This window comes from Camellia sinensis, chromosome 11 (assembly GCF_055761805.1).
Source record: "Camellia sinensis isolate YWXY chromosome 11, ASM5576180v1, whole genome shotgun sequence".
NCBI classification, from domain to species: Eukaryota; Viridiplantae; Streptophyta; class Magnoliopsida; order Ericales; family Theaceae; genus Camellia; species Camellia sinensis.
In genome coordinates this window covers 43,373,162-43,397,416 of record NC_138971.1, presented here as the reverse complement: position 1 = coordinate 43,397,416, position 24,255 = coordinate 43,373,162, and the positions used below count along the sequence as shown (strand labels likewise).

Genomic DNA, 24,255 nt, shown 5'->3' with positions numbered 1-24,255 from the left:
TAAAAAAAATAAGGTTCGACTTTTTGAGTGTGTCATGGGTTGACTTCTACACAAAATAAAAATAAAAATAAAAATAAAAAATAAAAAATAAATTAAATTTTTTTTAAAAATTCAAAATTAAAAAAAAAATCATATTATGTTTTATTTAGTGTGTGAATATAAATGCACTTTAACTCGTAAAAAAAAGGAAAAATTTATGTTTTGGGTGTGTGCTATATACACATTTAGTTATGATTTTTGTGTCTGTACTTATAATATACTGTATTGTTAGTTATGACACATTGTAATATTAGTTATGACATTATTTTAGTTATGATGCATGAGTTGTTTATTAATACCTCATGTGATGTTTGGTTATAACTCGAATTTTTTTTTTTTTTTTTTTTTTTTTTAATTCTGACTCATGATATTGAGTTATGCTATTTGTCATAATCAAATTCACAAATAGCATAACTTACATATCGTACACACCCCTTTGTGTACCGTAACATTAGCCAAAAATAAATCACATTCCACAAATGTATTTGTAAAATATTGAAAATATATTACTATATAAAAACAATTTGAAGACTTGGACTTACCTTTAATGCAACATAAAGTAATATAGTTTGACATTTGAATGGTTGAATTTGAGAGTTACACTCCTTTCATCCATTTTTGGGTGTGTATAACACATGGTTATTATTAATTATGACTTTTGTATAGTTTGTTATGGCTCACTATGGTTTAAAGTAATTGTAAAGCAAACTTACGCAAAATCAAAATGGATTATGAATCTAATAGTGCTTGGTTATAATTTATAGTAATTGTTTTTTTGTTATGAAACTAATGTGTTTAATTATGATCTATAATTAGGGATAGCCACAAGACGGATTTGTGGTCTCCTGCTCATGCCCCATATCACATCTAAGGCAGGACAAATCGAATTGGTGTCAAGGGCAAGGCGGGAGCGAGTTAATTTTGTAATTTAAAAAATAAAAACATTAATAATAATTAAAGATGATATAGTATATTATAAATAATAATTTATCATTAATAAAAGTTAAAATATGTAAGATGAAAAATAAATTAGTGAAAATGAATGGTAATTGTATTGTTTTAGTGGTTTAATCTTATTATATTGAGAAAAAAAATAAAAAATATATATATTATTTATATATAAATATATTTAATAAAATATAATTCGAGTGGAGTGAGGGAAACAAAACCCATCCCTACCTACCTCACTTCTTCATCGGGTGAGAAAAATCTGTGCAAGGCGAGGTGGGGCACGGCCTTGTTTGGCATATACTAAAAAAGTCAAAAAGTCACTATCCTATTTAAGTCACATTATCTTATTTAAGTCTTATCACATCTCTACCACATCACTTCAAACCAAACCCATGCCCAACCCATATTTCATAAAAAGTCAAAAAATATACTTATTTAGAACATTCCCAACCATATTTATTAACCTATAGAGAGTTTCACCGTTGCACCCAATATTTGTCAATATAATACCCTCATGTCCTTGAGTGTCCAGTGTAATAAGAGTTCATCTCAACATTGTTGTTTGGATCCAAACCTACTTACCAAACCAAGACCTCATGTCAGCTAAAAACATTCTCAAAGACAACAGTTGAGAGCGACACAATTCTGTAATTCCAAAGCAACCCTTGACAAATTTTCTTATGATAAACTTGGTTGGAGTAGTTGCTCAAAGCACAGACCTTTCAAATGGAAGAAGATTTTCCAATAGCCACTATATTTTCGGTATTGTTGTAACCAATGTTCTATAAAAGCATGATAAACTATCAGCATATTACATTATTATAGCTTTTGAGGACATTGAAACCCTTTGAACTTGTGTACAAGTCAATGTTTTTGAATCAACAGCCAGTCTCTCTCTGTTGCAAAATTGGGAGTAACCTCCAAGTGAACTTCACAACTTTGCGAAACAAGACTACCCTCAGTCATGTTCTGCTATTTACCAGTGAATTTTATGATCACTATCAATTATGAAAGTCTTGCCACTTGCCGAAGAAAGCTTGCTTTGTTGCACAAATATGTTTTTCTCTATTCAATTAGTCAGAGTGAAGTTTTCGCTTTTGACACCTATTGACATACCACTGGGCATGTTTCTTAAGGCCCATGCCAATCAACACTTTGAGACTTGAAAGCATGACAAAAGTCATGGTAGACAGAAGCGAGATCCAAAAGAGTCTCCATGGAAGTGGACTATATGGAAGATGAGCAGCATATACTGGAGCCAATACTCGAATTACCTGAAATCCCCAAAAAAAGAAAAATAATAATAATAATAATAATTTTTTTAAAAAAAATAAAAAATATCCCTTTTACATTGTTAACTCCCACGCATAAGGATAATTTTGACTCTCTGCTACTACATAGGGCCAACTCCAGGAGCTTCTGTTACACATCACATTGTCTCAGTTCACACCATTTTTGTCATTCGCATTTCAGCTTCTGAACAAAAACCAATTGTTCGAATATCAACTATAGAACAGGATTTTATTTGAATAATTGATTTTTGTTCGGAAATTGACATCCGAATGGCATAATGGTGAAAATTGAGAATTTTTGTGGTGTGCAAATAGGGGAGTGCCTGGATCAGCAAGCCTATAACTAAAAATAGCAACTAATGTAACGAAGTATTAATGTATGCTTACCACACAAGCTGGTGCCAAAGGAACAAAAGTGAGGGTTTTCTTCCCATTTTCCATTTCCATATTCAGAGTCTGTCAAAAATATATAAATTAGAAAAATGAGGCTTCTAGAGTATAGACATTACGCATAATCAAAACAGGTGTATATCATGGCCAAAAAAAATCAACAATGCATGTGCTCACCATATAAAGGATCCATATGACAAGTTCTGAATTCCATTTTCCTTTCCTTTTCAGTGTGTCTAGCTCTAAAAATATTAAAAAATAATAATACAAGTTTGACGCATTGGGGCATATCCAACAAGTATTGGCGTCCAACACACATCCATCGAACATGGCACCATCTTAAATGTTTCAAGGCTTGAACAGCAACTAAATTAGGGTCCAAAAGTCTATATATTGAAGGCCATCAAGTAGGAAATGTGTTAGAATTTACCTACACCTACCACCACCTACTACCACACCTACTACACCTACCACCAATTTACCCTCACCTACTCCTCACCTACTACCCAAACCCTCTCCTATATAATGAGCTACTCTGATTTGTAATATAATACATCAATTAATAATATATCATTTTTAACATGGTATCAGAGCAATAAGATTTAGGCTTGTATTTTTTTCTCACCGGCGGGCAGCCGGCCGGCAACCTTGCCTTCGCTGCCCGCTGGAATTTTTTTTTTACACATACCTTGCTTGATCACAAGCCTCTCTCACCTTCGGCCACATTTCCGACTGCAACTCCGGCCAATCCTTCATCAGAACACACCCAAATGTAGGGCCATTCGCAATCACCACGCGATCAGGATGCATGATGATCACCTTCTCTTTCTTCAGAAGCACAGAGTACCCAACAGAGCTGTAGTCATTGAAAATGGGTCCTGCAAACAAATAAGCATCCGCGGATTCCACGATTTCAGCGCAACAGGCAGTGCTCACCGCGCCCGAATAAGTCCCAATGAAACGAGGATGGTGTTCGGGCACACGCCCTTTCGCCGATGGCATCACTGCGAGAGCATAGCCACAAGCATCAGCTACTCAACAAATGCTTCACAAGCTTTAGTCACCCTCATCGGTTCAGCCGACTCCACCATGGGCCGCCATCTCGCTCGCCGGCTCGTCCAGATCGGCGTCACCGACGTCTTCTCAGTCCCCGGCGACTTCAACCTCACCCTCGGCTCGATATCTGAGAAAAGTTCTCAGGCAACAAGAATCTCAAGACATTGCTGATAAACATGCACACTTGATAAACATGAACACTTGATAGGAAACATTGATGACAGAGAACCCTCAGTGAAAGCTACTGTTAACACAGTTCCATCTTCCAACCACTAGTCAATCCCACTAACCAATGCCCTTTACTCTCTCTCTCTGGTCCCTTCCCACCGCCCAAGCCCACTCCGATTTCCTTTATTTTAATCTATCTATATATGTATATGTTTCTTCTCATATATTACTCCCACTCTGTCAACTACCACTTTTTCTTTGTTTTTTTTTTTTTAATCCAACTATCCACCTACTTTTGTCCCCCTCTTTTTCTTTCTTTTATTTTATTTAAACACTATATCTCTCACATGTTTTCATCCACCGCCCACATCCCTCACTTTCTTTAATATATTTTTTTTTATTATAATATATTTTTCCTATTCCTACTTTTATTTTATTTTATTTTATTTTTTCTATCTTTGGTATAATAATTAGACATTGATAAAAAAAAAAAAAAAAAAAAAAAAAAAAAAAAAAAAACATTCACAACCATCTCGGTTTTCATTCCACTAACTTATCATTTTTGTTATGACGGGATTAACCCCGATCACAATTTTACACAAAAAAAAAAAAATAATAAAAAAAAAAAAAAAAAAAACACAACAAACACAACAAATACAAACACACAACCACACCCCCAGTGGGATTTTTCTTCTCTACTCTGCAGCCGGTCTCTTCTTCTTGCCTCCGTCCTGGCCGGCCCTTGACGGTGTTGCCTCAGTGCTTCCTTGTCCACCGAGCACGTTCACTCCCCCATACTCCTCCACTGCAGCATATGGCGGCCCTCCAAATCGGAACATCACGGTGGCCTTCCGCTTCAGTTCCTTATTTTCTGCCTTAAGCACACTTATCTCTGCTCGCGCATCCTTATACATGCGTTGGAGCAGAGCCAGCTGGGAGTTTAAATGCTGCACCTCATTTGTCCTACTCTGCAGCCGGTTCGACAGGTTTGTGACCGCCGTCATGCTTTCCACACATGCCTTCAAAGTATACTGATTGGCCTCCACATCCGACTGCACTGCCATTCTTTGCTCCACCGACCGCATCGGAAAGTTCAACGGAGCAAACTCCGGGGCGCTTGGTTGAGGTTCCAGTGCCACCGCACCAGTTCTCTCTCTCGTTGACTCGTTGAGGTCGGGAAAGAGGGTGAGCAGCCCGCGGGAAGACGATGAAGCCATTTTCTAGGCAACAGAGTGTTATACAGAATCTCTCTCAGAAATCTCTCTCAGAATATCTCTCACAGGTGTTTTTGCCTCAGCCTCAGCCTCAGCCTCTGTCTTATAGCCGAGGCAGCCACGCGCATCGCGCGCCTCTTGACGCCCGACAAACTGGCACGCCTTTTCATGGCACATCTTTTGATAAAGTGGGCACGCCTTTTGATGGCACGCCTTTTGACAAAATTGGGCACACCTTTTGAGGGTGCAACTTCTACAACGGTCCGACATGACCCCATAAACTGTCCCGACATTTGATACCGGTTAGCTCCTTTATGGGTCCGACAAGACTCTGTAAACTGTCCCGACATAGATTCCGGTTAGTTTCTACAAGGGTCCGACAAGACTCTGTAAACTGTCCCGACATTGATTCCGGTTAGCTCCTTTATGGGTCCGACAAGACTCTGTAAACTGTCCCGACATCGATTCCGGTTAGTTTCTACAAGGGTCCGACAAGACTCTGTAAACTGTCCCGACATTGATTCCGGTTAGTTTCTACAAGGGTCCGACAAGACTCTGTAAACTGTCACAACAACTGTCACAACATTGTCTGCTACAACGGTCCGACATGACCCCATAAACTGTCTTCTACAACGGTCCGACATGACCCCATAAACTGTCTTCTACATCGGTCTGACACCACCATACAGTGTCCTCTACAACGTTATGACACCACCATACAGTGTCTTCACCAACGGTCTGACACGACCATACAGTGTCTCCTATCCTTTTTTTTATGTATTTTCTTGTTTTATTCCTCTCTTCAAACTCAAGTTGGTTAGTTTCTATCCTCCTTGAGTTTGCGGGGGGCTGTTAGAATTTACCTACACCTACCACCACCTACTACCACACCTACTACACCTACCACCAATTTACCCTCACCTACTCCTCACCTACTACCCAAACCCTCTCCTATATAATGAGCTACTCTGATTTGTAATATAATACATCAATTAATAATATATCATTTTTAACAAAATGGTTTAGAATTGATTATGCCAAGGTTTCGGGGACTGAAAAAGTGACTTTTTCTAGGGTTGTGAATAGTAACTAAAAAAAAACAAAAACAAAGAGAGAGAGAGAGAGAGAGAGAAGCAGAGTCTACGAATCCCACCTAGACTTCTTAGGTATAACGGCCCAAGGCAAGGTTGCATAAAGCCTCACTGTAAGCTTCGAAAGGTTCACATAATAGAAAAAAATATAAATAAATAAATACATGGATATTTATAGGCAACTAGTTATCCTAATTCAACTAAGACTGATTCCAAATTTAGGAAATTTAAGAACTTTGATTAACTAGAATATTCAAAATTTAGTGTTTATAAAAAACTACACCCACTATAGTACCCATTAGATGGACATCTAGGAGGGGTTAGATTGGGTACAAAGCTAACCTTTGGCAATATTTACACAAAGCTGTTGCCCTAAGATTCAAACCCACACCTATAAAGTCATAGACCGAGTTTTAACCACTGAACTAGTGTTTATCGTATATGAGATAATGAGACCCATAAACATCAACCCCTACAGCCCACCTCTTGAAATTTGCAAACCAAAATACCATTGACTACTAAAACCTAACAAAAAACACTAAACACGTCCCATAAAATTCAAACCTTTTCTTAATAGGTATCCAGCAACATTCTTACCTATAAAATGCATAAAAATAGTACTCCAAATTAGCTCTAAACAACACTACACAAATACCAAATTTACCCTTTTCTTTCCATGTGCTATGTCATTCATTCCAGCATTCGGAAAACCCCATTCTCAAGTTTTGAAATGCTAAAGTATAAAGAACTTAAAATCTTGAACTCACATCCCATTCAAATTGATCTTTTGAAGCAACAAAGACACTGGAGAATCTAATTTCTCCATCAAGCCATTGAATCTATTTGAAATGACAAACTCAATGGTTAGAATCTCTTGCAAGAGACAGAGATCCTTATTCTTACTAGGACCAGAAAGTTCAACCATGTTCTCACTCTTTTCATTGATTTCTCTCTTTTAAATCATGATCATTGCATTCCAGCTTGCTTTCTTCAATCCCGCAACAAAATCAACATCTGTTTTGGTAACATCATCATGCTGGTCTATATTACGAGCTTCAACTAGAGTAGGCAACTTGATCTTGAATTTTAAAAGTTGACACTATGTATTCCCTTGATTTTGACAAAGAAAAGCATCAATAGAAGCCTTTATTCATAAAAGTATAGTGTTAATGGAGGCTAACTTTGAAGTTAGTTCAATTGTAGTCAGCACGGTAATACAGGAGCAACTGTATCAAAAAGTGTTCCAAAAGGTGCTTCTTTCAGCTATCAAACAGTGCTAGTCACTGTTCCCCACTCTCAAAAAGTTCTCTTCGCAATACCAAAACCGTACCCAATCATGTCCAAATCAACCCTAATGGCCTAAATCCTTCCGTTTGTATTGGCCTTCAATTTAATATAAATTACTAATTGTTTAGGATCTCAAAATAGCATATGTTGTGAATATAATGTGAGCTTTCATTTTTCAATATCTACCCAAATCTCACCTTTTTCCAATAAGAAACCCTAGAAGTTGTCTTCAACCTTCTAGAACCCTAATCCTAGAATCCATTTCTACCCTAAACCCACCACAAATTCATTTAAGTAGCATTATCCCAAGTTTTCTAAAATTATCTTACATCATTAGTGCAACTTTGAATACATATTTTTTCTTAGGCAAAAGCATACTTTTACTCCATCCATTCAGCATCTTCTTACAAAACCAAACCAAGCCTTGTGTCCCACTCAAGTGGGATCGGCTACCTGAATCACTTTTCACCATTTTGCTTTGTCAAGGGCTATTTGCTTAGTTAAATTAAATAAATTCATATCTTAATATGTAAAATCTCATTATATAGATTAGTCAGCCAAACTACTCCATTATTTAAACACAGACAAATTTCAATAGGAATGTCATCTAGTTCTGTAGTTCTTATTTTCAAATTTGCATATCCTCTTTTACCTTCTCTAGCTTTATTTGTCAAGCAAATTTATGACTTGCATCATTTCTAGGGTTATTAAGTTATCTACAGACAGATTAGCATTAAGCTCAAGTAAAGGTGGCCCAATCCCAACCTGTCACACTGACAGAGTGATATACAGATCAGATGTCTGAATGTTACTCCTTGTTCACTTTCTTTCCGTTTAAGTACACAAAAACAGGTAAACATTTGAGTATAAGTTTTTCAAGAGGAATTAAGACATACACGTTGCAAGTATAATTTCATGTTCAAAAAACAATTAATTGAAGATAAATTAACCCAGTAAACATAAGTAAAGACAACGTAACATGTTATTCAACTAAGGAGTAAATTCACAAAGAGGATAAGGAAGCAAAGGCATACCTGTTTGCAAAGATCTTCAAGAAATTCAGAGTATGCAATGGGCTTTAGGTCATTAAATTTAGCAATAAATGAATGCTTTATTATATCAATCATCATTTCACAGACATAAACCAGGAGAGCATTCTGCAAAGTCCAGATAAAACAAATAAGGAAACAAAGAGGCCACACACACAACCAAAACCAAACCAAGCCACACACACATAAAAAAGAAAGACCTTTAATTTTTATATTTTATTTACAATGTATTACTTTCAAAGCGTAGTGCCAGGATTTTCAAGTGAACTTACAAAAAGAAAACTTTCAAACCAAGGACCCTCAGCTTCCAGAATATTTTGGGCTAAGACGAATAATAAAAATGATGAAATGTGAAACCTCTCCACCGAATCTGGACATGGCATAACAGAACTAATGTGAGATAAAGAGAACCAGGTGTGGGAAACCAGCCTTTTGACAATGACGTAATGAAAAATGAAGGCAAATTAAAGTAAGCATATGAAAATACACTAATTGAAAAAATGCCAAGGAAATGATCCCTAATTACGCCTTATTTTCTAATCGAAATCCCTAATCACACATGTACAAGAAAAGAGACAGAGAAAAGAAAGATACAAACAAAACAAGGAAAAGAAATCCTTCAGCTAAGGGAAACTAAATTATAAGAAATACAAAATAAGCTCAACAGCTGCAACTATAATTCCAAAAAAAACAGAAAACTCGAACTTAAACCACAGAGGGGGAAGGCATTAATGAGGCACCTGAAGTTCTAGACCAAATGGCCAATGTCAAGCATTATGCTGCAACAGTTAACTATATTTGTGTTTGCTAATCCGAATGATTGCAAAAAGTTTGAAGGCCTATGAACCATTATTATCATAACAGATAAATGAGAAGCTTCTAGGTCCAAGAACTTCCATACAGGAAAATTAATTCAAAACATGGATTCAACCAAGTTTGTAAAACTAAACCTCAGAAAAAAATAAATTAAGGGGTGGTTTGGGATGTCCTAAATAAGTGCACTTTTTGACTTTTAAACCAAACAAACCAAACCAAACCAAGCCTTAAGCCCCATTTCAATATGGTTGAGAGAAAAAAATATGGTTGTTTGGGATAACTTTTTGACTTTTTACGAAAAAATGTGTATTAAAATATTGTATAAAATAACAAAATTACCATTTTACCCCTATGCTCTATGCATAGTGTCAGTGAATATTGAAGGAAGCAATACAGAATGCTTTGAATTGTGTGTGGAGGCAGACATGCTTCAGATTTATATAGATAGGATGAGGCTTTCCTTTAGTCCTTCATCGGACTGGAGGGGCTTACCACGGGTCCCATTTCAATAATCCGAACCGTTTAAGGTGTAGAACTCGTCAAGTACTATATGCCTGTAAAAAATCACGTTGATCGGATATCGATAGCTATGTGATCAAATCAGTTTTGTATAAAAAAAAAATGGACGATTAAAAATAAACAGCTGAAAAAAATCTGATTTGATCACATAGCTATCGATATCCAATTAACATGATTTTTTACAAGCATATAATACTTGACGAGTTTTACACATTGAACGGTTCCAATTATCAAAACGGGACCCGTGATGGGCCCCCATGGGCCGAACAACAACATTTTTTGTGAATTTTTTGTGCAGCCAATTAGGTAATTTGTACCATCTGGTTCAGACTGTACCATCACGTTAATGACTTTTTGGGTTGTATTTTTTTTGTGTAAATTTATTTTTTTTACATATTTTTTTTTTGTGAATAGTGATAACTTTTTAGCTTTTTTAATAACTTTTTGACTTTTTGTCTTTTCTAGGCTATGCCAAACCAGCCCTAAAATAAAATATGGTTTTCTCACCCTTGAAATCTAACAACAGTCTACCACTGGCCACAAATTATCACAACGGCGCCAACAATATCTTGGGATAGAATTTCCCATCAAGAACCAATACTTTGTGATATTCATTTATTAAAAAATACTCTGTGGTCTTCATCCATCCATAGAATAGAAAAAAGTTAAATGCCGATATTGAAAGTCACTAACACAGGAATGTACACAGATGATATTCAAGAGTATGCATGATATATTGCAGGAACAAGATCAATTCAGGCCTGTTAAGAAAACCGTCAATTTTTTTCCCCATCAAAGTAAGCAAGCATTAAATATATTCTGCTGGACGGATCACAAAAAAATAATAATAATAATAATATCATATACTTTTCAAATACAATGTACGAGAACAATAATAGGGAAGCCAACTCACCATAATATACCAGACTCTGAATATTGTCCTTACTAAAACGTTTAAATACGTTGCTCTTGATCTCCGCAAAATTGTTTGATACCAACAAAGCCATCAAGGCATTATTGTGAGCGACAATACAGGTTGACAAAGTAATGGCATGAGCTAATAAGACGAATGAATGAACAAGTAAGAATAGTTAAGGGAACAAAATATAGAAGAGGAAAATAAATATTCTAACACAAATAACAATGTGATTTCCCAAATAAGGATATTTGATGAAGCCACAGCTAATGCTTCATCTGAAATGAATCTCCATATCCAGTATTTCGTGCTTTCTGGTGAACAGTTTGCAAGTCCTTCCGCAGTATTAAATAGGGTTTGCAGTACATCTCCACCAAAATGTTGGCATAGTTTGTCAAAAATCTGATATCAAGGGAGTAAAGTTAAGTTAATATAACAACACAGAACAAGTATACAAGTTGAAAATTGATCAAGCCAACAAAAAACTTCAGGTGAAGAGGGATGCTACAGAAGCACCATGCCTTTTCCCCATAGGTGAACTAGATCCTGCCTAAGGAATAACGGTACATCAACCCATCAATCTCAAACTTCTGAAATACTGAATGAACATTCAATAAATAAAAAAAATTAGAACTTTCAAGACTCCAGTTACTTCATTGAAGCCTGTGCCTAATTCAATATCTCTTTCGATTATCATAGGAAGAAATCTTTTACATCAAACTTTATGTTCTCTTTCATTCTTTGGGAGGGAGAGGAGCAGTAAGGGTAGAAGGCTCTTCACTTAATATATTTCTCCAAAACAAGGAAAAACTAATATGTCGATCTATGGTTACTAACTAAATCTATCTCAAATATTAACTGCATGCTTTTTAGTTATAGTATGGTTTTTAAAAATTTCAATCAGACAATTTATCAAAAAATAAAAATAAAAATCCAATCAGACACCTGACAACTGTTTATGTGCGGAGATCAAACTTCTTAGCAATGACAGAATGGCTACATGTGCCTTTATAACATTTTATTTGATGTTAACTTCATTATTGGTTCATGATGGTACATTGCTATTTACTAGTTTCTTTTTTGTCATTTGGATTTTAATGCTGCTTCTATGATAAAACATTATTTCCTTACATCATGGAAGCTTCTTCAAATGGGAAAAGAAAAAAATTACTGAAAGGATAGATATAATAATAGCATAATCAGAGTGTATTTGAGAAGGGCTTCTACATCTATAAAAATCAAAGAAAGCAAACAAGCACCGAGTTTGATGCAAAGTTGGGCAGGAAGGGGCAAAAAGAAAAAGCAAAATACAAACAATCTTTTGCTACTAATGTTGGATTGAAGAAGCATTTTCTGTTTATATCAAGAAAGTCCTGGACCATGCCATCCTACATTAGTAGCATATCTTGAAACTGTATCTATAAGTTTCTTGCTCTTTTTTCTAACAGCAACATCTTCATATCTCTGTTCTTTCTAAAGTGCTAGTTCATGCAATAATTCATTTACAGGCATCAAAGACATTATGTATCAGACTCTATGTTACATGGACTCGGGTACGAGTGTCGGGTGCGGGTGTGTATCCAAGCGGCAGACATTCATAAATTTAAATCTTAGGATCTTGGGGTACGTATCCAAAATTGGATATGGGTACGGGGACCCGTCATATGCACATATATATTGTATATTATATAATATTCTCGGATGAGATGATTTAAATTATGTAGAAATATATTAGAAATTAAATATGATTTCGAAAAAAATATGAAATTTCTATATCTAATTCATGTGAGAGCCTAAAAATATTGCTTTACTAACAAATGTGAGTTTCTTTTTCTTCATGTATTGTCACAAATTAAAGTATCTAAGTGTTTAAATTGGGTACGAGCGTCAGACACATATCCCACACCCTTATCCATGTCATATCCGATGGACACGGGTATTGTGGGGGATATAGAAGAGTCCATGTAACACAGATCAGACTTGAGAATCAGATTTTTAACTTCATAGTAAGTTACTGTAAGAAGATTGGTTTTCTTGCTTAATGGAGTCCAATAATTCACTCACCTCCAACACATTGTACACCACATAAAGTTTGATTGTTCCCTGACCACGAATCATGTGATATATAAGGCTGATATCTGAGGCAACAAAATATTAAGAAAGAGTATAAAATTAGTATGCACCAACAGCTTAATCAAGACAAATTAAGCAATGTAATATATGTGCCTCTAAGTAAGCATAAATAGGCATCGATGACAAGAAAATCAAAAGTAAAAGGGTCAAACTGCCTTGCTTGACCTGTTTGTTTAAGAAGAGCAACTCCACAAGCCAGAACAAGGAAACAGCCAAAGTCAGACAGCTCTGCTGCAGAAGGCCTCTCAAACTGCCTGCCACAAGCATGGTTAGGTTATTTTGTAGATATCACAAGCTACCACAAGTCAATTACACCCAAAAAAGTACTGAGAGAGAGAGAGAGAGGCAATAAAAACACCAACAACAACACAGCAGCAGGAGCTTTAATTTAAAGGCAAAGTCCTGTTCAAAGAAACCCTCTAGCTTTCCCTCTACCTTCCAAATGAACTCGCATGAGTACACAGGAAATTAAATTTTTCCCTGCTTTGGCTCAACCACAGGAAATGATTAGGAAAATGACTTGTCTGAATTGGCATTACCACAATACACATATATATATATATATATATTATTTGCCTGAAATCCTTTCAGGAATGCAGGGAATGGCATTCAGGCCAACAGCTAATGCTCACTATTTTAACAAAGATCAAGTACTTTCCAACTATCAATATGGCAAAGGTTCAAAAATCCAAACACTAAGTAATATGAGGGCCAACAGACATACTTTAAGTCCTTTCTATATAGTATGATTTCCTTTAGGAAAACTTTCCAGTTTTTCCAAGTAAGAGCCTTTCAGGTTGTGTTTATGACATGATTGGAACATTAACTTATTATTATCACCCTATGTTGTGAAGGCAGTGTTTCAAAAGGAAACACTTAAGCTTTTAAATAGTTAGTTGCTAACGCTATGGAAAATATAGTTTTACAGATAAATTCATGGGTTCATCAATTATTAGGAAAATAAAAAAAAAAAACAAAATAATACAAATAAAAATCCCTCACCTCGATTGAATTTCAATAGTTTCTTTAAAACAAATAAAAATCCTTCACCACAATTGAATTTCAATAGATTCTTTTTATTTTGATAAATTTATTGCAACTTCTAATAGTTAACCTACCTCATGATTATAAAAAAAACATCAAATTAGAAGCGCCAGACTTTATATATTATCAAATATCCACTATTTCAACAATCATCAAATATTAGATGCTCTTCACAATCTAAGAAGCACAAGCACTTCTAAGAAGGTGGAGTGGAGTGTCCGACACAACACAATACTCATTAGACACTTCTCAACACCTATCGGACACACATTCAAACAATGATAGATCCATGATTCGAACTTTGGGGGGACAAACACATATGTAACTTCTCATTTTTTGAAATTATCTTACTATTACTAGTATAATATAACATAGTTTTTACAATTTTTGGGGGTACAACTATGCATTGAAACATCTCATACTATATTTAAAAATTTTCCAAACTCAGACACACTTTAGATACGTGGAGAACACATTTGTCTGTCGCTTAGACACAAATCAATCACATTATAAGTTTGAATAAAATAACTTGAAATCTAATGATCACAAAAAAAAAAAAAAAAAAAAAAACAAACAAACAAACAAACAATGTAAATTACACTTATTCATCTCGCTTTAGATACTTGGAGAACCCATTTGTCTGTCGCTTAGACACAAATCAATCACATTATAAGTTTGAATAAAATAACTTGAAATCTAATGATAAATATATATATATATATATATATATATATATGTATATATATATTACACTTATTCTTCCCTTTAGATTTTGGAAATTAGTGTTACATTTCATTTTGTCATTATCTTTGAATTAAATATTCATATGCAAGATATATAATAATTGTTTATCCTCACATATATAAAAAATATATATATATATATATAGCTATATATTTTGAGAGTATTTCCCATACGTCATGTCCTACATTTTTTGAAAATTTTCATGTCTGTATCGTATCATGTGTCCGCACACGTGCTTCTTCGTTCACAGTTTACTTTGGTTAAAGAAAAAAAAGATGAAAGTCAAGTCTAATTACACATCTCGATCAGAGAATTAACCACTACAACATTTCTAGCTCTTCTAGCAGGAAATTAAGGTAGAAAAGGTTCTTGTTGATGCTCTGAGAATCTTACAGATGTTACGGAGTGTAGAGGGAGAGCAAAAAAACAGGGAGAAAAAAAAAAGGGAGTAAAATTCATGTCTGGAAGAATATTTCTGTTTGCAAATTAATGAAAACATTTTCCACGACTGATGTACCTAGATTACACATCTCGTTAAGAGAATCAATCACTACAACATTTCTAGCTCTTCTAGCAGGAAATTAAGGTAGAAAAAGGTTCTTGTTGATGCTCTGAGAATCTTACAGATGTTACGGAGTGTAGTGGGAGAGTGAAAAAACAGGGAGAAAAAAAAAGGGAGTAAAATTCATGTCTGGAAGAATATTTCTGTTTGTGAATTAATGAAAACATTTTCCACAACTGATGTACCTAGATTTTACTAGTAAAACAGAAGTTTGTTTATACATATACACGCAACAGTCAAGTAAACAACTGAAAGGAGCTTTAAAACATGGAGATAAATAAGAAAATGTAGTGTGAAAGGTCAATCAGAAATGTTCTCAATTGTGATATCCAACTGACATTTTAGTCAAAAAAAAATCTCAAAAAGACGAGGAACTAACCTTGTTTTAAAAAGCCTCCAAAAGGACATGAAAATTCTTGTTGGCATGATTGTTAACAATGACAAAAAGGAATCCAAGCAGACAAAGTAGCCAACATCTATAAGCTGCAAAATTGTAGTCATCTTTAAGAGTTTCACAAAGAGGTCTTGTTGTGGGTTAAATCTAATTAAAAATAAACTGTTACACCATATTTATTTCATCAGATTGTGCCTCCAAAGACACTTTAGTACTTTAAACCAGAAAAGGGGGCCCATTCCTTACAGCACTTTTCAGAAAGAAAGTGGGGGCAGAACCCCTGAACCTCACCCCTGACGTCAGTCATACAATCTAGTGCACATGATCTACATAATAAGATCGTATAACTCTTTCTTTTCCCATAAGATTATGATAGGAGAATCAATATTACCAGTTCACATCGCCATGGCAAGCGGAATATAGTATCATATACTCTTTCCCGTTCTTTATCATTGCCAAGAGTAGTTGTGCTCCGTAATGAATTTCCACTATGCATTTCTTCCAAAAAGTACTTCACTGGTGACTTCTCCACAAACAATACATCTGAAGAGCAAATTGTAGCACCATAACTGAAAGTGCAGGATGAAAGAAAAGAAAGGAGATCTTTGATTTTTAAATTTTAAAAAAATAAAATAAAATAAATCACTAAAAGATCTAAATGAAAAAAAATTTCAATAAACAATCATACTGAAAGCACATTTGTTTCTTACAGATTACTTTTTGGGCTAACTTAGAACATAGTCCAAAATATATAGATTGATACCTTATTGGTGTGCTTTCCATACTACACTCCACATATCTTCCTAAAAGACTAATCAGCAAGCAGAAAAATAAAAATGGAGTAGAAGTATACATAGGCTCCTAGGCTTGCCTGATGCTTATCTCCAACACAAATAGGGTTCAAAACTTACACTGCCCACACATCAAATATGTTGCTCTTCTACAAAAAGAATAGGCAATAAATCATTTTGAAGTATTCACCCTATCATGCAATGTAATTTACTTTGTACAGTACTAGACCCCTAATGCATCATATGTGAGATCCTGATAGTCTTCCTCCTAGTGTTGTTGCCTGCTTGTGGAAGGAAGGAAAGTGGGGTTTCCTAAATTTTTGTTAACATGATCTTTTTAAAATAATCAGCTACGATGATATGTAAGTGTTCACAAGGAAAATGGCTTCTACAACTTCAAAAAACAAAATATTCAGCTCAATTAATGTTACCAATCACTGTCAGAGAAAAAATCAATGAAGCTAGCTTTCTCAATCTAACACTACTAAACAAATAAACGGAGGTTCCATTATATAAATATTTTCTTCTCTTCTTTTATATGTATATTACACATCAGGAGTCATTACGCACATAGAAACGAATGAGTTCAATTGTGAATTTTTAAATTGACTTAAGTTATCTCATTTTAAAAGTAAAACTTGTAGGGGGGATCAATGACAGTGCCAATACATTGATCTCCCCATCCAAATAATGAAAAGAAAAAGGCCGTACATCGTATACGTTTTTCTTCAAATTTTTTACAGGTTCAGCCATTTATAAAATAAACTTAACATAAAATGAAAAATATAATTGCACCAAGTTCTCCAAGACATAGGTGCCTACCGAAAAGTTCATGAGCTTGCAAGAAGAAATTCACATAGTGAACAAAATAAAAGTTCAAATTGTGGACGGTTGGTTATTTATGAGATAGCTAGTGTGGAGCCCCCTAGGAAGATGGCTAGCATTGAGCTGGCCTGGGACCACCGAAGGTGAATGGCGTAAGGCAATCTTAGACAAAGAGAAAAGAGTGGCAATGGATAGCTTCTAAGCTTTCCAAAGGAGGTCACCATAACTACATTCTTGCATGCATGGAGGTGGAGACCTCCTTACAAGAAGGTTGGGCCTCAGAGGTCCGCTCATCCGTGCAGAATATCCCATGCTCAGGACTAGGTGTTCAACCCCCTTGGCCTAACAATTCAAATGGTCAACTACTAACAACACTGATGCTCAGATCTCAAAAGTTATATAAGAGGTTGCAACACGGGCAAGGTATACTAGGATTTTTTTTTTTTTTTTTAATAGCAACAAAACAATTTTTACTGAAACAAAAGAAGAAAACAAAGTCCCCTCAAGGTGAGAAGGGACAAGCTAAATTGGCAAGCCTTCAACTCCAAACTCCAAGTTACATGTACTCTAGTCCAACGCAAGAGTAATGGGTCACTCGGGTGCCCATGACTATGGCACCAACCTCAAGGGGTTCATAGGCACTACTCCAAAACTAGGCTAGCATAGTGGCATCATAGCTCTTCTTAGGGATAGTCAACTTTCGGGGATGGCATGCTCAGTTAGCTAAATTGTTCAACCAAGCCAAGGAAGGACTAATCACTAGCGCTAAAGAGGAGGCATGCTCAACTAGAGAGTGATTGCGACTCATAGTGATTGTCTTAAGAGGAACAAATGGAGGACATTAGAGATGGCAATTGTTCGAACCCGCTCCAACAAGTAACCAAGGAGATGGGATTTGCATGCCAATCCCCTTCTATCCCACACTTACCCCAATTATATTAATTAAATACATTTTTATGTGTATAGAACTATATATAATTAAACTTTTATTAATATGACTAAAAACCAAAAAATTTGAAAGTTTTCACCTATCTATCTCTCATCTTTAATATTTTTAACTCTCATCACTAGCTACATTACATGGACTCTTTGGATTTTCGGAGGTACCTGTGTCGACACGACACGACACGGGTACGAGTGTGGGACACGGTGTGTTACAAACGGATACGGCAGAAGAAATGAAAGAGGAGAGAGCAAGAGAGAACCTGGTCGCCGTTCAAAAGGGTGAAGGCATCGATTTGGTCGCCAACTTCAATCCCTCTAATCGCTGACTTTGACGGCTTCGACTTCGACTGTGACATCAATCTTCTTAGCTCGATGCTCGATCTCCTTCTCTGTCTTCTCTCTCTCTCTCTCGATCTGTCTTCTGTCTCATCTCTCGATCTCCCTCTCCCTCTTCTTCTTCTTCTTCTTCCCTCTCTGTTGCTCTCTGTCTCTCTCTTCTTCTATTGACTCGTCTTCCTCTTCTCTCTATTCTCTTTCTCTTCTTTTTAATTAGATTTATATTATATAACACAAATTACATTAATATAATACTAGTCCATTTTGGAGAATCCAACTTTTTTTAGTAGTACAATTATTGCACTTTAAAAAAATCAATTTTCCAAAATTACTCTTTGATAATACATATTTTGGAAAATATCAATGTCATAATTGTACTTTTTATGTTAATGAATTTAAAAGAAGAGCAAAATAGAAAATTTATTTATTTTTGTACTTGATTTTTGAAAATGGACTAATATTTTGGGACAATGAAAAATGGAATAAGGGACTACTATTTTGGGACGGAGAAAATAATATATAATATTATTCATATTACATAATATTATTCACCCAAAAAAATATTATATAATATAATATATCCTAAATAATATAATTTTGATGCCTAAAATAAAATTAATTTATTTTATCATATATAATATAATTTATTTTATACCTAAATAATTTTTATAATTTTTATTTGTTATTTATATTTTATTTGTTATTTTTTTAACAAAATTTGTTATTCCTTAGCTTTTTTTAACTCATCTTCATATAATAAATATATTTAAAAAATAACTATTTAACGTATCCCCGTACCCGTATCCAAATTTGGATCCGTATCCACGTATTCTTAATTTTTAATTTTGAAGTGTCCGACCCCTAAATACGCACCCACACCTGATAACGTAGATCACTAGTGTTATATGGAGTCTTCTATTTCCCCTATAGTACATGTGTCTACCGATTATGATAAGGGTAAAGGCATGTATATGTATCCGATACATGTGCACTTCGTTTTTGGACCCAGCTAGCACACCCATTTGAATATCATTACCATCTTTACCAAGCATACAAATGGACCACACTTCACAATCACGCTCTTGATGCCATTCATGAGCCTCAATTGCCTTCTTCCCTTATTTTGCAACAGCCGTAGTTGAACCAATAAGTGCTTCTGCAACACTTCCTTTTTAACCATTTGAAATTATATTTAATTCCTTTATTTTTGTTATTGGAGTTGTTGCATCTTGATTTTGGAGGAATACAATTCGATTTAAACTCGTTAAGATTGTTCGTTCGCTTTTGGTTTCTTCAAAAAGTTCATTGGGAACTTAGAATTTCTGTTTTGGTGTCTTAGAATTTCTATTTTGGTGTCTACACTGCCCTCCTGAAGGTCGACATCTACTCTTCTTCTTTTCTTTTGATTTGGTACTCTTGGGGTCGACACCAAGGCTTTTGGGTGTCGACACCCTGTCTACTTCAAACGTTAGTGTTTCACCACTGCTTCTTAGGGTCGACACCACTCCTTTGGGTGTCGACACTTGTGAGTAACCCAGAAATTTCAAATTTTTGCTTTGCTGATTTTTGCTCCTACTTTTTGGGATCTTTGACTTATTTTCTTTGTTGACTTTAGGTCAAACATTCTATCTTTGACCTAGACTATAAATAGACCCCAACCCACTCTCTTTCCTCACTTTACTTTCTCTTTCTCTCTCCTTTTTCTTCTCCACCATGAAACCCACCACACCTCTCTAAACTTAGTTTTTTCACTTCAAGCTTCAAATCTACTCACTAGAGGTATCTTCTTACCTTGCTCCTCTGAGATAAAATGTACAGCTTGTCGATGGTTTCATTCTAATCGGAACAAATCGCCGTTTCCCTACCGTTGACTTTTGGGGGTTTCTTCCCTCTTCCTCTTTTGTTTTTGAGGTAGGGATTCTTCTTGATGTCTTGTATGCTCTTTAACTTTGATATATATTGTTTTGTAAAGTAAATGATTTTAGAAAGTTAGGATTTAATTTAAGTTAGGTATTATTGCATAAAAAATAGGTTTTCTCTTAGGTTTTGCTTGTTGGTGAATAAATATTCTTTTGGTTAACTTGTGAGTTAGTTTTGGGAAAAAAAAAAAAAAAAATTGCTATTTTGAGAAAGAAACCCCAATTTTTTTATGAAAACCTAGTTTGATTTCGAAGCTTTTGGAAAGAGGTTTGGTTGGAAAGATTTGTAAAATCTTTGAAAAAGATGAGTATTGATTACTCTTTTTGAAATATTGAGCTTGTTGAGAAAATTATATTAATTTTTGAAAATTGGTTTTGAATGTTGAGATTCATGAGACTCTTAAGAAGTGTGAATGTTATTTATTGAGAATCGTTGAAATTTTGAAACAACATGGAGATTCCGAATTTTGATATCATGTTGGATTAAATCATTGTTGTTATGCTTTAAATTTTAAAATTTAGAGATAACTATTTTGGCTACCGATAGAGAATAGCATTGATGTGTGTTAAAAATTGCATGTGGTTTAGGCAATTAAACTGTTTATAAATCATGTATCTCATGAAATCATATCACGAATTTGTGAACTACATACGTTATGTTTAGGAAATGATTTCATTTTGACAAAGGGGTAAATAAGATGGTGAAACCATATAGGGGGTGTGGTTGTGGTTAATTACCCACACAATTAGATGCCTTCCTTCCTGTTAGGAGCCGGCAAAGTGGCTTTGGTAGTGCTTGATAGCCTACGAGCAAACACTAGGCTAGGGGATTTACGGCATTGTATTTGTTGTCCTAGTTTCTTATTCAAAAGAAGTGTTTGGGATGTAGTCTTGGAACTCTTGCATGACATTGTTTCAAAAGATAAAAACTCATGTTTTTAGACATAGCATTTCATGTGCATTCACCATATGACATTGTTAACTATCATACATGTCATTAAGTTATCCCTATTGGGCTTTATATTCACCTTACATGGAAACAACTTTCAGGTGTTGATGGTATACCTCCACTAAGGTGGAGCTAACAGCTCGTTTTGTTTTGGTTTTCTTTTCTGTATAGCCTTGGGCTTTGGTGCATTGGGCTAATGTCTCACTTTTGTTGTAACCAAGTAATGTCTTGGAAATTTGTAACTTTTTAAGGCATTAATTTGTGTTGATTTAGATATTGCTTTCTTTTCGTTCACATGTTTTGGAACTCATATTTATTATTATTTAAGCTTCCACATATTTAATGAGAATTATAAAGAGTAATTCAACATCTATATTTTCGGGGCATTACAGCTTCCCTTGTTTAGACCCACATTAGTAGACAACTGCTCATGGAAATCCTTGAGAGAGAGCTTCTCAATTGAATTTTGGTTTTTTGTTCTTTAAAGATTTTTCCTACCCATGGTTTCAATAGAGAGACTAGAAAGGATTTTTCAAGCGAGAGTAACCTCCTCATCCACTTGACCAATGACTTCAAATCCCATCCCAACTCTCCTACTCTTGTAACCCAAACAACTTATGTGCATGTGTGATGGGCAACTACATCTATTGCACCCTATCAGATCCAGCAGTCAAACGCTCCATAACTCTAAAAATAATCTTACCAACTGGTGAAATCCGAAAATTCTACCAACCTGTTAAACCTGCAGAGCTCATGCTTGAGACATGGAACTTCATGATAGTGAAATCTCGGTCCCTTAAGAGTAATCTTCTCACAGCACCTTTTTTTAAACAAACTCTAACTCAAGGCTCAGGGATCATTGTTTGAAAAAATCTAACCATATTTTCCATGTTTCAATTCCCCAATCTAACACCATTTTGATGGAGATCAACCATACAAACTAAACCAAATAGGCTGGCAACACATTATTCTGCAAACCCAAACTATATTTACATTAGTTTGATCTCTCTAATGAAAAATCTATATCAGATCAGATTACATCACTTATCCCATATATTGAATGGCAAACTAACAAGGCAGCAGTAAAAGCATGCTAGCTAGAGGAGCATCCCCTGCTTCATAAAGTGTATGAGAAAGAAATGGAAAAGAAAAACATTTGGCAAATACAAGCTACTTAACGCAAAGCTTAAAGAATTTCTCCCCATATATTTTGTTTAACCACTTAAATTGAAGGCTTTTTATGTTTTTTGTCTTTTAGCAAGCAAAATGGGTACCGTTTTACCGAGATTCAAACACACCAAAGAACTGCACATAGTTATTATTACACATGAAAGGAAGGTAAACAATAGAAATTTCCAACAACACCAATCTTATAATTTTTAAGCGGTTGAAGTTTCTGATTCAAACACGCCAAAGCACTGCAGACACTTTTTACACATGAAAGGAACCAAGCTTCATATATTTATGCTTCTAAAATTTTGTTTGTTCTTCTGCGAGCCAATTTGATATTTCTATCTAAATTGCAAGTTAATTTTGTTTAAACAGCTACCAATTTCTACAATACCATCAACACATCAAACATTTTGAAAACACCAACTACTAATAGAAATACAGGGCATGCAATGATTCACTCACTATTGGGATCTAGTGCCATCAACCGCTTCCAATCCAATGACTCCGCGGTCTCCAATTTCCTTACAACATCGCCGTTCGGTTCCGCCCATTGCTTCAATGAATCCATTTCCTTGTTACCACTCTCATCCTTCGCATTCTCATCAATTCGAGACAGCAACACCGACTCCTCACTCCCACCAGCCACACTTCTCTGCCTCAACTCCCCCCCAACCAAACGCCCCTCGCAATTCTGCAAACTCTGGAACTCCGATTCCCTAACCGCACGCACTGTGCACTCCGGAACTGTAACCTCCTCACAAACAACGCTCTCAACGCTATAATTCTTACAATTCACTTCCAATGCGTGATTCGGATCATCCAGAACCAAATCTTCGCAAATCGAACACGCCATCATTCTCTTCTTCTTCGAGCCTTTGTTCTTGCGTTTTCGCCGACTAGGCTTCGACTCGGAGGGTGAGAATTTCGATCCATCGCCATTGGATATGGATCTGTAGAGGAATTCGATGTCGTTGTCGTCGTCGAAGGGGTTAATCGCGGTGGCGCCAAGTATGTCGAAGGAGAGTTTGCGGCCGCGCGATTTCAACTCCATGGTTTTTAGAGAGAGAGAGAGAGAGAGAGAGAGAGAGAGAATGAATCAGAGTTGTTAGGGTTTGAAGAAAGGAGTGCTTCGAGATTGAGACTCTGTGATCTGATTTGGGTGTTGCCGAAACTCTTCTTGCGTTATCAAGCATGGTTTCTTTCTGCAGTCGGTTTGGCAAATCAGGGATGACAACGTTAATTTACACAAACCTCCCTGAACTATCTGATAATTACAAAATAGTCGAATGTTTGAAATTATACTACTCTCTACTATCAAAATTATAATTGAGAATAAGCCCTTGTTTTGGGAGTGTCTATTTTGAGTCCGGATCCCCTCCAGTTCTTCTTTCCAGCCATCTCTCCGGTCAACGATCAAGATTTAGCCACGTTACCCCACTCAAAATCTGTGGCTAAGATTAGCTAAAATAAATAAAAAAAACCATTAACTTCTTACCACTCACACACACTCAATCTCTCTCTCTCTCATTTCAAATAAAAAATTAAAAAACTATTTTAATCATTTTTATTTTATTTTCATAAGATATATATAAAATTTTAATTTTATAAATTTAATATCATTAAAAATATACCTTTAAAATAAGACTAATATT

General features: G+C 35.3%; 1 protein-coding gene across 3 annotated transcripts; it reads right to left on the bottom strand.

Annotated features, from left to right (window-relative positions):
- Positions 1–1,638: 1,638 nt before the first annotated feature.
- On the bottom strand, positions 1,639–23,931 carry POD1 (POLLEN DEFECTIVE IN GUIDANCE-like protein). Of its 3 annotated transcripts, none has more exons than XM_028253932.2 (11): positions 23,066–23,931; positions 16,057–16,208; positions 15,651–15,754; positions 13,087–13,175; positions 12,853–12,926; positions 11,040–11,190; positions 10,786–10,953; positions 8,810–8,907; positions 8,523–8,645; positions 2,670–2,738; positions 1,639–2,264 (listed from the first exon to the last, which is right to left on the bottom strand). In XM_028253932.2, the coding sequence occupies exons 1-11, from the start codon at positions 23,652–23,654 to the stop codon at positions 2,064–2,066; spliced, it is 1,818 nt and encodes a 605-aa protein (XP_028109733.2). In that variant the 5' UTR covers positions 23,655–23,931; the 3' UTR covers positions 1,639–2,063. The 3 variants fall into 3 exon arrangements, with proteins under 3 accessions (XP_028109733.2, XP_082749947.1, XP_082749946.1); XM_082893821.1 differs by having other exon boundaries at positions 16,057–16,234; positions 23,066–23,805; XM_082893820.1 differs by lacking the exon at positions 15,651–15,754 and having other exon boundaries at positions 13,087–13,171; positions 23,066–23,925.
- Between the last annotated feature and the right edge of the window lie 324 nt (positions 23,932–24,255).

Coding starts and splice junctions, on each gene's coding strand:
- POD1 (XM_028253932.2), bottom strand. CDS start 23,654: ATGGAGTTGAAATCGCGCGGCCGCAAACTCTCCTTCGACATACTTGGC. Junction 15,755..16,056: donor TGCCATGGCGATGTGAACTG/GTAATATTGATT, acceptor ACAATTTTGCAG/CTTATAGATGTTGGCTACTT. Junction 8,908..10,785: donor TCAGAGTCTGGTATATTATG/GTGAGTTGGCTT, acceptor TGCCATGTCCAG/ATTCGGTGGAGAGGTTTCAC.